The 13215-nt window shown below is 32.8% G+C and overlaps 1 protein-coding gene across 1 annotated transcript in view; it reads left to right on the top strand.

Annotated features, from left to right (window-relative positions):
- Positions 1-11470, top strand: part of Pik3ca (phosphatidylinositol-4,5-bisphosphate 3-kinase catalytic subunit alpha) — a 75879-nt gene extending 64409 nt beyond the window's left edge. Inside the window, exons 17-21 of the mRNA XM_042678822.1 lie at positions 889-967; positions 5629-5799; positions 6320-6437; positions 6544-6695; positions 7820-11470. Of these exons, the coding sequence (XP_042534756.1) occupies positions 889-967; positions 5629-5799; positions 6320-6437; positions 6544-6695; positions 7820-8090 (791 nt within the window). The 3' untranslated portion in view covers positions 8091-11470. The remainder of the gene's footprint in view (positions 1-888; positions 968-5628; positions 5800-6319; positions 6438-6543; positions 6696-7819) is intronic.
- The last annotated feature ends 1745 nt before the right edge of the window (positions 11471-13215 follow it).

Genomic DNA, 13215 nt, shown 5'->3' with positions numbered 1-13215 from the left:
TTTCCTGCCTTTCTTTGATTTGTTGTGTTTCTGGCTCTTTATTTAGGAATTTCTGACTTGTGCCGAAGAGCCCTAGGGTATCCCCTATCCCTTCCTGTAATATTTTCAGAGACTTTGCTTTTACATTTAGGTCTTTGATCTATTTGGAGTTGATTCAGGTATAGGGTGATATATAAAGATCTAACTTCAGTTTTCTACATGTGTATAGCCAATTCTGCCAGCACCATTTGTTGAAGAGGCTGTCCTATCTGATAATCTTTTTCCATTGGTTTATTCCTGGCAACCTCTGTTCTTTCACCCTCTATCTTGTATATACATTTATCTGATTTGGGGAAAGGAAGGGAAATAACAAAATTATGAAAGAAGCACAGAGGATGACCCAGTACAACAATGATATTCACAAGACAGTATGTCAGAAAAGAATTTTACAACTTTGAGGGGGGGAGTGGGAAAGGGAAGGGATAGTAGGAGAACAACAAAGGAGTGGGTAACGATGTTCAACAAGAAATGTACTTTACTCATGGAATTGTAACCCCTCTATCTTCTTTACAATAAAAAAAATACATTTTTTAAAAGTATTGGTGTGTGTTTGGGCCTAGGATCAACCTCCATTCACTCTTTACTGGTTGAGGGGAAATTTGCTCAACCTATTTAGAATCAGAAGTACTGATATTAATTTTTATTATTTACTTCATTATGATTTCTATGAGTAGTGTCAACATTCATTCATTCCATAATTCATTCCATAAATACTGTTTAATCCTGGGGTTTTAGCAGTTAAGAAATATAATCTCTACTCCTCTTGTAGCTTATACTCTAATTGGAAAAAGTGTTTGAACAGCTGGTTGTAAAAATAATCTTTATTTTGTACACATTATTGAATTTCAGATTTACGACAAGATATGCTAACACTTCAAATTATTCGCATTATGGAAAATATTTGGCAAAATCAGGGTCTTGATCTTAGGTGAGTAAAGAGTAAGATAACCTGTACTTTGAAAGCAATCCTCAAAAGTAAATTATTATAAATATTAATTATAGAAACACTTTGAGATATATAAAGAAATGTAGGCAGAAGTAAATTAACTGGAGTTGATTATAGAATAGCTAATATGATTTTAACTAAATAAGAAGAGCTTTCTCTGATAAGTATCCCAGAATGTCATTAGGAACAGGACATAAGAGATTGAAAGGGCCCATTTTTATGATGATCTCCATCTTTATGATGGAGATCTATAATCTCCATACTCAGGAGGCTAAAGCAGTGGGCACCATGAGTTGAGGCTATACAGAAAGACCCTGTCTCAAAAAACAAAACAAAATAGGCAAAATTTAAAAGTAAGTTTTTTTTTGTCTTTTTTTTTTTTTTTTTGGTTTTGGGGTTTGAACTCTGGGCTTGGGCGCTGTCCCTGCGCTCTTGAGCTCAAGGTGAACACTCTGCTACTTGAGCCACAGCGCCACTTCTGGTTTTCTAGTGGTTTATTGGAGATAAGAGACTAATGGACTTTCCTGCCAGGGCTGGCTTTGAATCGTGATCCCCAGATCTCAGCCTCCTAAGTAGCTAGGATTACAGACGTGAGCTACTGCGCCCGGCTAAAAGTAAATTTTATAATGGAACTTTTCTAAGTTAAAGTTGGTTTTTGTGTTTGTTTTGGGACAAGCAAAATTTATGGAACCAACTAGCTTTATCTTTTCCTTGGTTCCTGTCCATTTTTTTAGTTGTCAATAGTGTCTCCAAGTTTTGTAACATGCCTCATGTTCTTCTAATTGTTATTGCATCTAATAGATTTTTTTTTTTTGTGACTTATGGCCTTGCAAATTGAAAAAAATCATCTCAGTAAAAGCCACTTTTTAAAAAAGTACGTATGACTGTGGGTGGGCATGACTCAAGTCAGGGTACAGCAACAAGGTACTTTACGTAGAAATATCAAATTAAATTATACAAGACAAAGGCTTATTTATATGCCTCACAAATTTAGGATTGCATATATATACATATGCATTTTACATATACAACGTGCATATATACATATATACATTTACACATCAGTGACATTAGTAAATATTCTTTTATTGCCAAAAACAAAATAGACATTTTACCTGCTGAGACAAAAAAATTAAGTCATCAACTTCAAATTATAAACTCCTAATTCATTGCTTATTCTCTGATGTTTTCCAAAGATAATTAATGGGCTTTGAATCATGTTTACTTTTTGGCATAATTTCCTGTGTCATGAGGTATCCACATATCACTACCATTCCCAGAGGAGTAGAATATAAAAGAGATTTCAGAACTAGTAACAATGAAGGATTTAAATAAATAACTCTGGTTCTTACAATGCTTAATTGTAAATTAGTAGTTCTACAGAAAGAAGCTTCTAAAGTTCAATTCAGCTTATTAAGAATATTAAGAGATTTTTCTAAATAATTTTTGTGTAAGCAAATTTAAATTTTTGTTAAATTTTAAGTAAAATTATTTTAACTTCAAAATTATAACAGTTTTATTTATACTTTAGGCTTGGATTTATTGTAATTCCCATTTTTGTATAACAAGAATTATAAGACAATTTAACTTTTTAGACCAGGAGTCGGCCATGTCAGGTACAATCATTTGTTCTGAATCTGTGAAGGCAACTGCAGGTGAAACACAACATTTAAAAATACATGAACTTTTTCCATATAAAAATTCAGTAAATCTAGGCCCTTAAATGATGTTATAAATATCCAAATGGAGCTTGGAAGTCCGTATCCTTCCTGCTTGCTCAACAGTAATAAAATAAATAAAATTAAAAAAAAAAAAACAAATGATCTAGCCAGGCGCTGGTGGCTTATGCCTGTAATCCTAGCTACTCAGGAGGCTGAGATGGGAGGATCACGATTCAAAGCCAGCCTGGGCAGGAAAGTCCATTAGACTCTTGTCTCCAATAAACCACTAGAAAACCAGAAGTGGCGCTGTGGCTCAAGCTGTGCTTGCCTTGAACTGAAGAGCGCAGGGACAGCACCCAGGCCCAGAGTTCAAGCCCCATGACTGACCAAAAAAAACAAAAAACAACAAAAAACAAAGCAAATGAAATAAGATAGAATGAGTCAGAGTACAACCCTAAGAAATGTGTGTGTTTATGAGGGCAGGGAGAGATTTAATAACAGTAATGGTCAAAAGAATAGGAGTATCAGAGGTCCAAAAGAAAGCACATTTCCACACACAGTTTGTATTGACAAGTACCTCAAGGGTTTTAGAAAATAAGGACTGAAAACATCTATGGACTTAATAAAAAGTTAAAAATAGAATTGTAGACATAAAATCCAGGACACAAAGAATTAATGTGAGAAAATATAAAAGGAACTTAAGGAGAAAATGAAAAGTAGAAAGACTGGAGTTTTTGTGAAAACAAATGGAAGCAAAACTATACTTTGTGCACTTAATGTGCCAATTTAAACCCTCGTGGCTTCACCCTTACCTCATATAATATATAATAGACTTTTAATCTACTTTTTTTTTTTGTACGAGTCCTTGGGCTTGAACTCTGGACCTAATCACTTTACTGCTTTAACCACTGCTCTCTATTTTTGGTAATTAATTGGATGTATGAGTCTCACAGACTTTCCTGCCTGGGTTGGCTTGAGATGGTAATCCTCAGATATCAGCCTCCTATGTAGCTATGAGCCACTTGTGCCTGACCTTTTTTTTTTCCTATTAGTCAATCTGATTAAACAGAAAGTATCCTAAAGTACTTATGTTCCTAATATAATGGTTATTCCAAGAGAGAGCATTTGAGTGGTTAACTTGTGGACAGAAATAGCTACTTTTTCCATGAAGTACCATTTTTATTAAAACACAAATTGAAGTACACACAAAATCTATAATCAACCAGAGGTAATGGTAAACAGCTGTAATTCCAGCACTCAGAAGTTAAGGCCTGCCTAATCAAAATAGGGTTTTGAAAAATCCTGTTTTCGCAAAACAAAAGCAAAAATCTAATAAGTAAGCTACGATTTTTCAGACATAGGTATTTGGCAGATTTTCTTAAAAATCAATATATGCTGGGTTCAATTCCTTAGCACCACATAAGCAGAAAAGGCTGGAAGTGGCGCTGTGGCTGAAGTGGTAGAGCACTAGCCTTGAGCTGAAGAGCTGAGGGACAGTGCCCAGGTCTGGAGTTCAAGCCCCACGACCGACCAAAAAAAAAAAAAAAAACAACATATGCTTGTTTCTTTTTTTAAAAAAAGTGACAGTTTGTTGTTAACAATAAAATTTGAAATTTTGAGAAAAAATTAGAATGTTTTTTGGAGGTTGTGAACTAGTGGCCTCAAGTGGCCTCATACTTGCTAGGCAAGGGCTCTCTTCCTCTTGAGCCAAGCCTCTAGTAGGCAAAATTAAAATTTTGAAAAATTATATCCACCACTAAACTTAATAGTATTCCCAAGCTTAAGGATTTTTCTAATGAGATTAGTGATAATATTAAGAGTTGTTTTTTTAAATGTAGTATGATAAAAAAATGTCAACATTTAGAAGATTTAAGCAACTCTTTTAAGTAATCAAGGCAGTATCTCATGAAATCATATGCAGGTAAAAGACTTCTCAAAGGCAAGATAAAATATTCAGTTTTAATTTATCAGTGTGAAAAATTTATTGACATGGTTTCAACTTCCATGTGGCAGCTTGATTGATTATCTCCCGTCAAGTCTTAGTATCAAAGAAAAATATTTATAATCTGCAAAGGCTATCTGATACATCTTTTTCTAACCATCTAGATGCATGAGGTGAGATTTTCTTCATACATTTCATTTAAAATATTATAGATAGATTGATTTCAGGAACATGTATGCAAATCCAGCTAGTTGTTAATGATTTTGAGCTGGACATTTGGTGGCTGAGATCTGAGGATCCAGGTTCAAAGCCAACCCAGAGGGGAAAGTCTGTTGGACTCTTATCTCCAATTAACCACCAGAAAACCAAAAGTGAAGTGGCACTGTGGCCCAAAATGGTAGAGTGCTAACCTTGAGCAAAAATACTCAGGGACAGTGACCAGGCCCTGAGTTCAAGCCCCATAACTGACAAAAAAAAAAAAGATTTTAAGAAAGTTTCATTTTTCAGTGAATGATTTTTGTTTTAATATTTATGTTTTATGAGATGTCATTTTCATTAACACATAATATTTAACTTAATTAATGAATATTTTAATTTTTACACTTTTAATTTTGAGTATCAGTAGATAGCAATCCTCACAAATCAGAGCTCTGTGAGGTCCTTAATAAATTTTACAAGTACATAAGAGAATTGAGGTCAGAAATTTGAGAATTGCTACCCTGAAGTCTTACTTTGATGTTATTTAAGCATCTTAAAATTTACACATCTTTTTAGTTATCAATATTTAAATTTTTGTTGCTGTAATAATTTCCTTATTTTTAAATGCTGAAATGAAGGCTATGATAAGTAATGGCAGATAATTTTGAGGCTCTTTCCCGTAATGTATTCGCCACATTATAAAAAGAAAAAAAAGTAGATTAAGACAGTAAAGGTCATGTATGAAAAAGTTGCAAATAGGAAATTTATATTTTGTCCTATTAAAATATTTTCTCCTTTAAAATTCATTGTTTTAATTGTAAATTGTATTGCTCCTTTTTCAGAATGTTACCTTATGGTTGTCTGTCCATTGGTGATTGTGTGGGACTCATTGAAGTGGTGAGAAATTCTCACACCATCATGCAAATTCAGTGCAAAGGTGGCCTAAAAGGTGCCCTGCAATTCAATAGCCACACACTACATCAGTGGCTCAAAGATAAAAACAAAGGAGAAATGTGAGTTTTCTTACATTAATCTAAGTTTTTGTTATATTAGTCAGTTAGTGGTTGAGTCTATATGTTCCTCTGAGCTAGACCACATTAAAAACTTAATTTTAGAAAAAAATATGCTCAACTTTTAAGATATTTTGAGATCAATTGCTTATAATTTGATAAATCCTGTGCATTCACCCTATGCATATAGAATGAATTCTTAATGATTTAAAGAGGATTGGACATTCAGAAGTTTACTTTAAAAGTCATTGTTAAAAATGATTAGCAAAAAAAGCTGACTTTAATTCTATGTATTTTTCTATATACTTTTTCACTGTGATTGGAATTGTGTTTTAGTCAGAGAACATTTAGAATTTTCTTAAAAATCCTGGAAAACATAAGAATTTCAAAATTCTTCCGGTCTTTAAGGATAATTCCCTAACTTATTTCATGTCAGTGAGAAACTTCAGTCATATTCCCAGAGTCTGGCCTAAATCACTTCATATTTCCACACTATGAGGTATTTATTTTTATTTTTTTGTAGATATGATGCAGCCATTGACTTGTTTACACGTTCATGTGCTGGATATTGTGTTGCTACTTTCATTTTGGGAATTGGAGATCGCCACAATAGTAACATTATGGTGAAAGATGATGGACAAGTAATCCCTTTTTCTCTTCAATATGTTTTATAGTTCTTTAAATGGATTTTAGATATTGTATGTTTCCATATGTCAAAATATTAACATGATTTCTTATTTTTGAAAGCTATTTCATATAGATTTTGGACACTTTTTGGATCACAAGAAGAAAAAATTTGGTTATAAACGAGAACGTGTACCATTTGTTTTGACACAAGATTTCTTGATAGTGATTAGTAAAGGAGCTCAAGAATGCACAAAGACCAGAGAATTTGAGAGGTAAGCTTAAGGAATTAAGACCATAGAGCCAGGAACCAGTGGTTCATGCCTATAATCCTAGATACTCAGGAGGCTGAGATCTGAGATTTGAAGCAAGCCTGGGCAGGAAACTCCAGGAGACTCTCCAATAAACTACTCAGAAAAGCCGGAAGTGGTGCTGTGGCTCATGTAGAGCACTCGTCTTGAGCAAAAAAGAAGCTCAGGGACAGGGCACAGGCCCAGAGTTGAAGCCCTAGGAGTGGCAAAAAGAAAAAGAAAAAACAAAAGAAATCAAGAGCATAAAATAACAGAAATTCTTACCTGCTTCAGCAGCAATAGGTATTTTTTAAGAAATTCAAAATAATAGCTACTGTTTAGCAAAACTAGAATGTGCGTGTTGCTGTGGAAGACATTGGAATGAAAACTAATTTCATTTATTGAGCCAATTATAATTTAAAAATAAAGTAATCCTTAAATTTATCACACATAAAAATTTTATTTGCTGCTGTTTGAATAATTAAACCCTTTGTCCTCCATATTGCAAATAATATAAAATGATTAAAACAACATGCATTAAGGAGCCAGGCAGCAGTGGCTTATTCCTGCATTCTTAGCTACACAGGATGCTTTAATCTGAGGATCTAGATTTAAAGCCAGTGTGGCCAGACTTTGAGCAGAAAAAGCTAAGGCACAGTGTTCAGCCCTGAAGGTCAAGCCCAAGTACTGGCACAAAACCAAAACAAACAAAAGCCATAACTTGATGAAAGTCAAGTGTATTTCTATGCTTACTCACAATTTTTTCTATCATTAGTCTTTCTTAAAACCTAAACCAATTTTATAAAATTGATTTACTTGACACTCAGTCTACATACTTAAAATAAATACTTACCAAATTTCTGGTATCGTGCATTGTTCTATGTATTTGTAATAATGCAATAAGCAAAGTTTTTGTCTTCATGGGGCTTACATTTTAGTAGGTTGAAGGATATAGACAGTGCTGGCAAGAAGATCAGGGAGAGGGAGATAAGTTAATAGTTTATACTTCTTTCCAAATAAGCTCTTTTAATTATGGGATATTTGTATAGAGACCTGAAGATATTAATACCATTTGCTCCATACTGACCAAATGTTTTTACCACTTACAGGTTTCAGGAGATGTGTTATAAAGCTTATCTAGCTATTCGGCAGCATGCTAATCTCTTCATAAATCTTTTCTCAATGATGCTTGGCTCGGGAATGCCAGAACTACAATCTTTTGATGACATTGCATATATTCGAAAGACCTTAGCGTTAGATAAAACTGAGCAAGAGGCTTTGGAATATTTCATGAAACAAATGAATGATGCACATCATGGTGGCTGGACAACAAAAATGGACTGGATCTTTCACACAATTAAACAACATGCATTGAACTGAAATGGTAACTATGAGAAACTGAAAGCCCAATGTGATTCTACACTGCACTGTTAATAGCAGCCAGCAGGCAAAGACTGACTGCATAAGAATTGCACAATCCGTGAACAGCATTAGAATTCACAGCAAGAACAGAAATAAAATATAATTTAAATAATGTAAATGCAAACAGGGTTTGATAGCACTAAACTAGTTCATTTCAAAATTTAAGCTTTAGAAAATCGCGCAATTTCATATTATGCCTTAAGTCCAAAAAAGGTAAACTTTGAAGATTGTTTGTAACTTTTTAAAAAATGAAACAAAAATTCCCAAAATATATACAAATGATGGAGAGGGAAAAGAATGACATTCTGTTTGTCTTGTACACGTTCTGTGTTGTTAAAAAAAAAAACCAACAAATGTGGTTATTATATTAGCCTAAAGAAAACTGAAGTTTATGTTAAATTACATGAAATTACATGAGATTGGAAAAAGAATGAAAATTTTATATTTTCCCATTGCTGCTCAAATTTACAATTTGAAGTAGGGTGTTTTATTTTCCCCCCTTGGACTCCTTGTTTACTGAAGTAACAATGCTTGGGGTAGAAGGGAGTTTTGAGATTTCACCCATTTTTAATTAAAATCAAACACTTTGAAGATTTGCGGTCTTATCTGCAGAGTTTGGAAGCAGTAACAAATGAGACCTGACATAAAGTAGTTTTTGTTGGATTTTTGTTTTTTCTCCTGGACAGTATTTACAAGGATATGTCTCTTCCTTAGAAATTTCTGGGCTCCCACAAATGAAAGTAATCATCATAGAAAGAGTAGCAAGAGTAGTTCTTGTCCTAGAATTGTACAGTATTCATCTTGATTTTCTTCTCCAGTTGAACTGAATACATTTTACATGCATGTTTTCCAGAATATAGAAGTATTAATGTTATTAAGAAGATTATTTTTTTTATTAAAGGCTATTTATATTATAGAAACTATTATTAATATATATTCTTTATTTACATAATCTGTCCCATAGTCCCGCATTGTTTTGCACCCCAAATTTTTATTGTTGGTTGGAGCATGGTTAGCTTTTCTCTTGGTCTATTCATGAGGCTCACTATCCCATTTGTATCAGTATCCATTATATAACTACTCGAGGGAACAGATTGAACTTTACCCTCCTTACTTTTTTTTCTTTCTGTTTTTACATGAATCCTTATCCTTTTATAGTTGAGAATCATATGAAATTAGTTACCAAAATTAATGTCATTCAGCTTACATATACTCACCCCTCAAGTGAGATATGGTGCCCATGCGTAATTTATAATATGGGTGAATAGAAATCATGAACTTTTTTTAACCCTTTTAAGCTATTTATCTATATTCCAGTAATAAAAGTAGAACTTTAAACCATTTTAAGGTCCTTTTCCTTTTCCAAGTGGTCAGGTCTCACTCCAACTTCATTAAAATTCCATTTGATCACAGAATACATTCTTAAACATTTTGCAAATCATTTCACTTAAGATATAGTAGCTGATTCTAGTCTTCTCCATAGAATGTGTTATTTTGCTCACTATGTGAAATGATTCATGTCCTGAAAAATAGCTTTAGCAAATGTACAGTTGCCACACCAAGAAATAAAAGTGCAATAATTACTGACAGTTTTCTAGATTAGACATATTATTGGAGAACAACTTTATAAAGAGTGCACATTATATTCTCTAGTACAAAAACATCATTACTTTAAAATACTCATCTATGAAATCACATAACTATAGTAGAAGTCTTGAATAGTGAACAAGGGACTCTAATACAAACACTTAACTATCCAGCTACTTTAGAACCCTCAAAGGGCATAATTACTGAAGATGTAGGTACTTCACTAAAGCATGTATATAATACTGCCAAAAATATATAAATTTGAATATTAGGTGAACTTATTTCTGTATACTGTCTTGGAATAGTAAAGCAGAATTTTAGCTGTTTTAAGCAGGAAACCCAATAGATTAGATTCCTTTGCAGGTGTAGATTTCATAACTTATTTAAGCTTCTTAATTAACATTTTATGTTAAGATATGAGCAGCTTATTCATACAAACATCCCAGTCTTTTCTGTATCAGGGATTGATTATAGAAAAACTCAGTGGAAGATACAAATCTGCAGCTTTGATGGTGGAAACTGAAGAATTAATACAACTGTGTTTTGCCTAAGTGCCAAAAAATGAAAAAGTAAAAATAAGCCTTGAGACTTTCACAAAATTACAGTACCTTTTTTGCATGTTTTTCCACATTAGTTCAGATAACTATCACCTTCCCCAACTCCCATGACCTCTTCCCCCATTTAAAACACACAAGCTATATAGCTTATTTCATGGTTCACATTTATTTTTGCAATATGATCACCAAATTAATTGGAGCACTGTAGACAAATTGTATAAAGAATCTAGGCTAGTCTAAGAAAGGAAGGTGGAGAAGTAGTATTCATAAAATCAAATACCAAAAACTGAACTGAAAGCTACATGGAGTGACTAACAAATCTGTTTGAAGTGGGCAATAATACAGCTGCTTCTAAGTACTTGAATATCAGAAATTAATACCGAGGGATTGGTCAGTTTCTATGGCTAACCATTATTGTTATTAGATAGAGTGTAACTGACTTTAGACACCATAGTTATATTAAAAAACAAGAAATAATTTATTCAGTAATTATTTTGGAGGGGAAACAGAGTCTAAAGAAAAACAAAACCTAACAAAATAAAATTAGCAAAAGATAATCAATTGAAATTCATGCTTTAACTTTTTATGATATTCTCAAGCTATACAAACATTTCTTTGGAAGATTTTTAGAATGCTGTTAATTTGAAATCTGTTAACCTTATTGTTGAATCTTATTTTTAATGTTTCTAATTGGATTTTTTAAAAGAATGGAATTTGGTTGCTATTTTCTGATAGAACCTAAGCTTTTGTGGTTCTTAGTGTTCTCTGTAAAAGTTAGTGTCTGGGTAATCAACTTTGAGTGTTCCTTTCTATTCTGCTTTATATTACAAGTCCAATAAGAAATGGGAACCTAGTGAATATATAATGAACTGTAAAATATTTTAATGTGTAACTTTTTCAACTGTGAAACTATGACTTGGTTTTTGATGAAACAGCTGCTGATAAAGTATTTTGTGTAAAGTGTAGTTCTTATTAATAAGGAAAATGATGATTTGATTAGACTCTGTATACCCTCTTGGATTTTATTTTAAATGGATTGGTGATTTTTACACAGATAAACTACAGTCCATTTATGTTCTCCTCCTATAAAGACAAGTGATTTGACATTATTGGAAAAAAGTGTAAAATGCCTACTTAAAGGTTCCATGGAAATCTCACAGAGCATAAACTTGGATTGGTTTCTTTAGATAATAATTCTGAATATCTGTTTAATTCTGAGTATGTTTAATTGTGATTAGTAGCCCAGGCTTCCCAACTTTTTGAAGAAATTTAATTTTCAACAGTACGTTAAAGATAGTATGTTAACTTTTTCTGAATATTGTAGTTCCTCTTTTCTGTACCTGCACAAAGTAGATACTGGGCTGGATCCAAATGTTCAGAGTCCACCTTAAAAAATATTTTGAGGTCAAAGACATCACTAAAACATTCAGTTTACATACAGAGAGCATGAAGTATCATAGATTGTGGTGCTTCCACCATTTAAAGAAATTTTATGCTTCCTGTGTTTTTGAAAAGAGGGAATGTGAAGGAAGGTGTTAAAATGCAGTGGAGCAGTATGATTGAGCTTCTTTTTTTTTCTTTTTTGATCTTATTTCTTTATATCCATCCTGCTCAGATGGGGCAAGTCATCTTCAGAAAACTGCAGATTGTGAAATTATACATACCTAGAGGGAATTAAGTCTTATTCAAGGATGGAATTGTGAAAGTTGAACCATAAGATTGAACCTTAACAGCGTCCTCAGATAGTGTGTAGTTACAATACTACATGTGGGCTGTTTTTAAAATGCAACATAAAGCATTTTAATTATTGCATTCAGATTACATGTATGTATATATATATGCATATACATATGTGTGTATATGGCTTGGGAAGTTTATTTTCTTCCTAAAAATTATTTTCATTCTCTGAAAAATTATGAGATTTATCTTAACAAAACTGTGATCCTACTAAAATAGGATTGGTGACTACCTCAGAGGGTGAATAGGGGAAGAAACATACCATCATAGTACAATATTTCAGGCTCTCATGTTACAGAAATTTGGCAGATTTTAGTTTATTTTAGATACATAAAGTCAAAGGTATTTTTAATTTTATTTTAATTGTTGCTATTCCTGGGGCTTGAACTTGGGACTTGGGCACTTTCGCTGAGCTTTTGTGCTCAAGGCTAGCACTCTACCACTTGAGCCACAGCTCTACTTCCAGCTTTTTAGTTGTCAGTTGGACATAAGAGGCTCATGGACTTTACTTCCTGGGATAGCTTGGAACTGTGGTCCTCTGAATAGCTAGGATTACAAGCATGATCCACCAGCACTTGATAAAATAACCAGGATTTTTGAGCCAGAAACATTTCTGGAAATAAGGGACTTTATGAAATTCAAAGATAATGATTACAGAAATTCATGCTAAAACTAAAAAACTTATTAAAAATACTTTTAATAGGAAAGCATAAAGCTTTCCTTTTTAACCTAGAGAGCAAATAAAAATAAGAATACTATATATATATATATATATATATATATATATATATATATATATATATATATATATAGTATTCTTCCCCCAAAATACTTTAGTGTAAGTTAAAGGACGTGACAGATAAGCATAGATTGCTTAGATTACAAAATGATTTAAAACTTTTTTTCTTTATTTACTAATAAGAAGAATAGACTTAAGTTACCAATGGGGTTAATTTTACTACTTTCCCCAGTAAAATTTACATATAGCTGTATAAAAAATTAAGTTAGAGTATATCATACAGCTCACAGCTGACACTTTTTGTTACCTAGCATGGCTTAGATATAAACATTTCTAAAATCAAGCAGAAGCACTGCATTGATAAAAAGGAAGTACTAACCTTAACCAAGTGGAACACTTGAATAGCATATGTTTTAAGCCTGACATCCCAGCTTGGGATGTTAGTCTTAGTTAATAAATATTA

This window comes from Dipodomys spectabilis, unplaced genomic scaffold (assembly GCF_019054845.1).
Source record: "Dipodomys spectabilis isolate Male_0828 unplaced genomic scaffold, ASM1905484v1 ptg000050l, whole genome shotgun sequence".
Classification (NCBI taxonomy): Eukaryota; Metazoa; Chordata; class Mammalia; order Rodentia; family Heteromyidae; genus Dipodomys; species Dipodomys spectabilis.
This window is presented reverse-complemented; position numbering and strand designations above follow the sequence as displayed.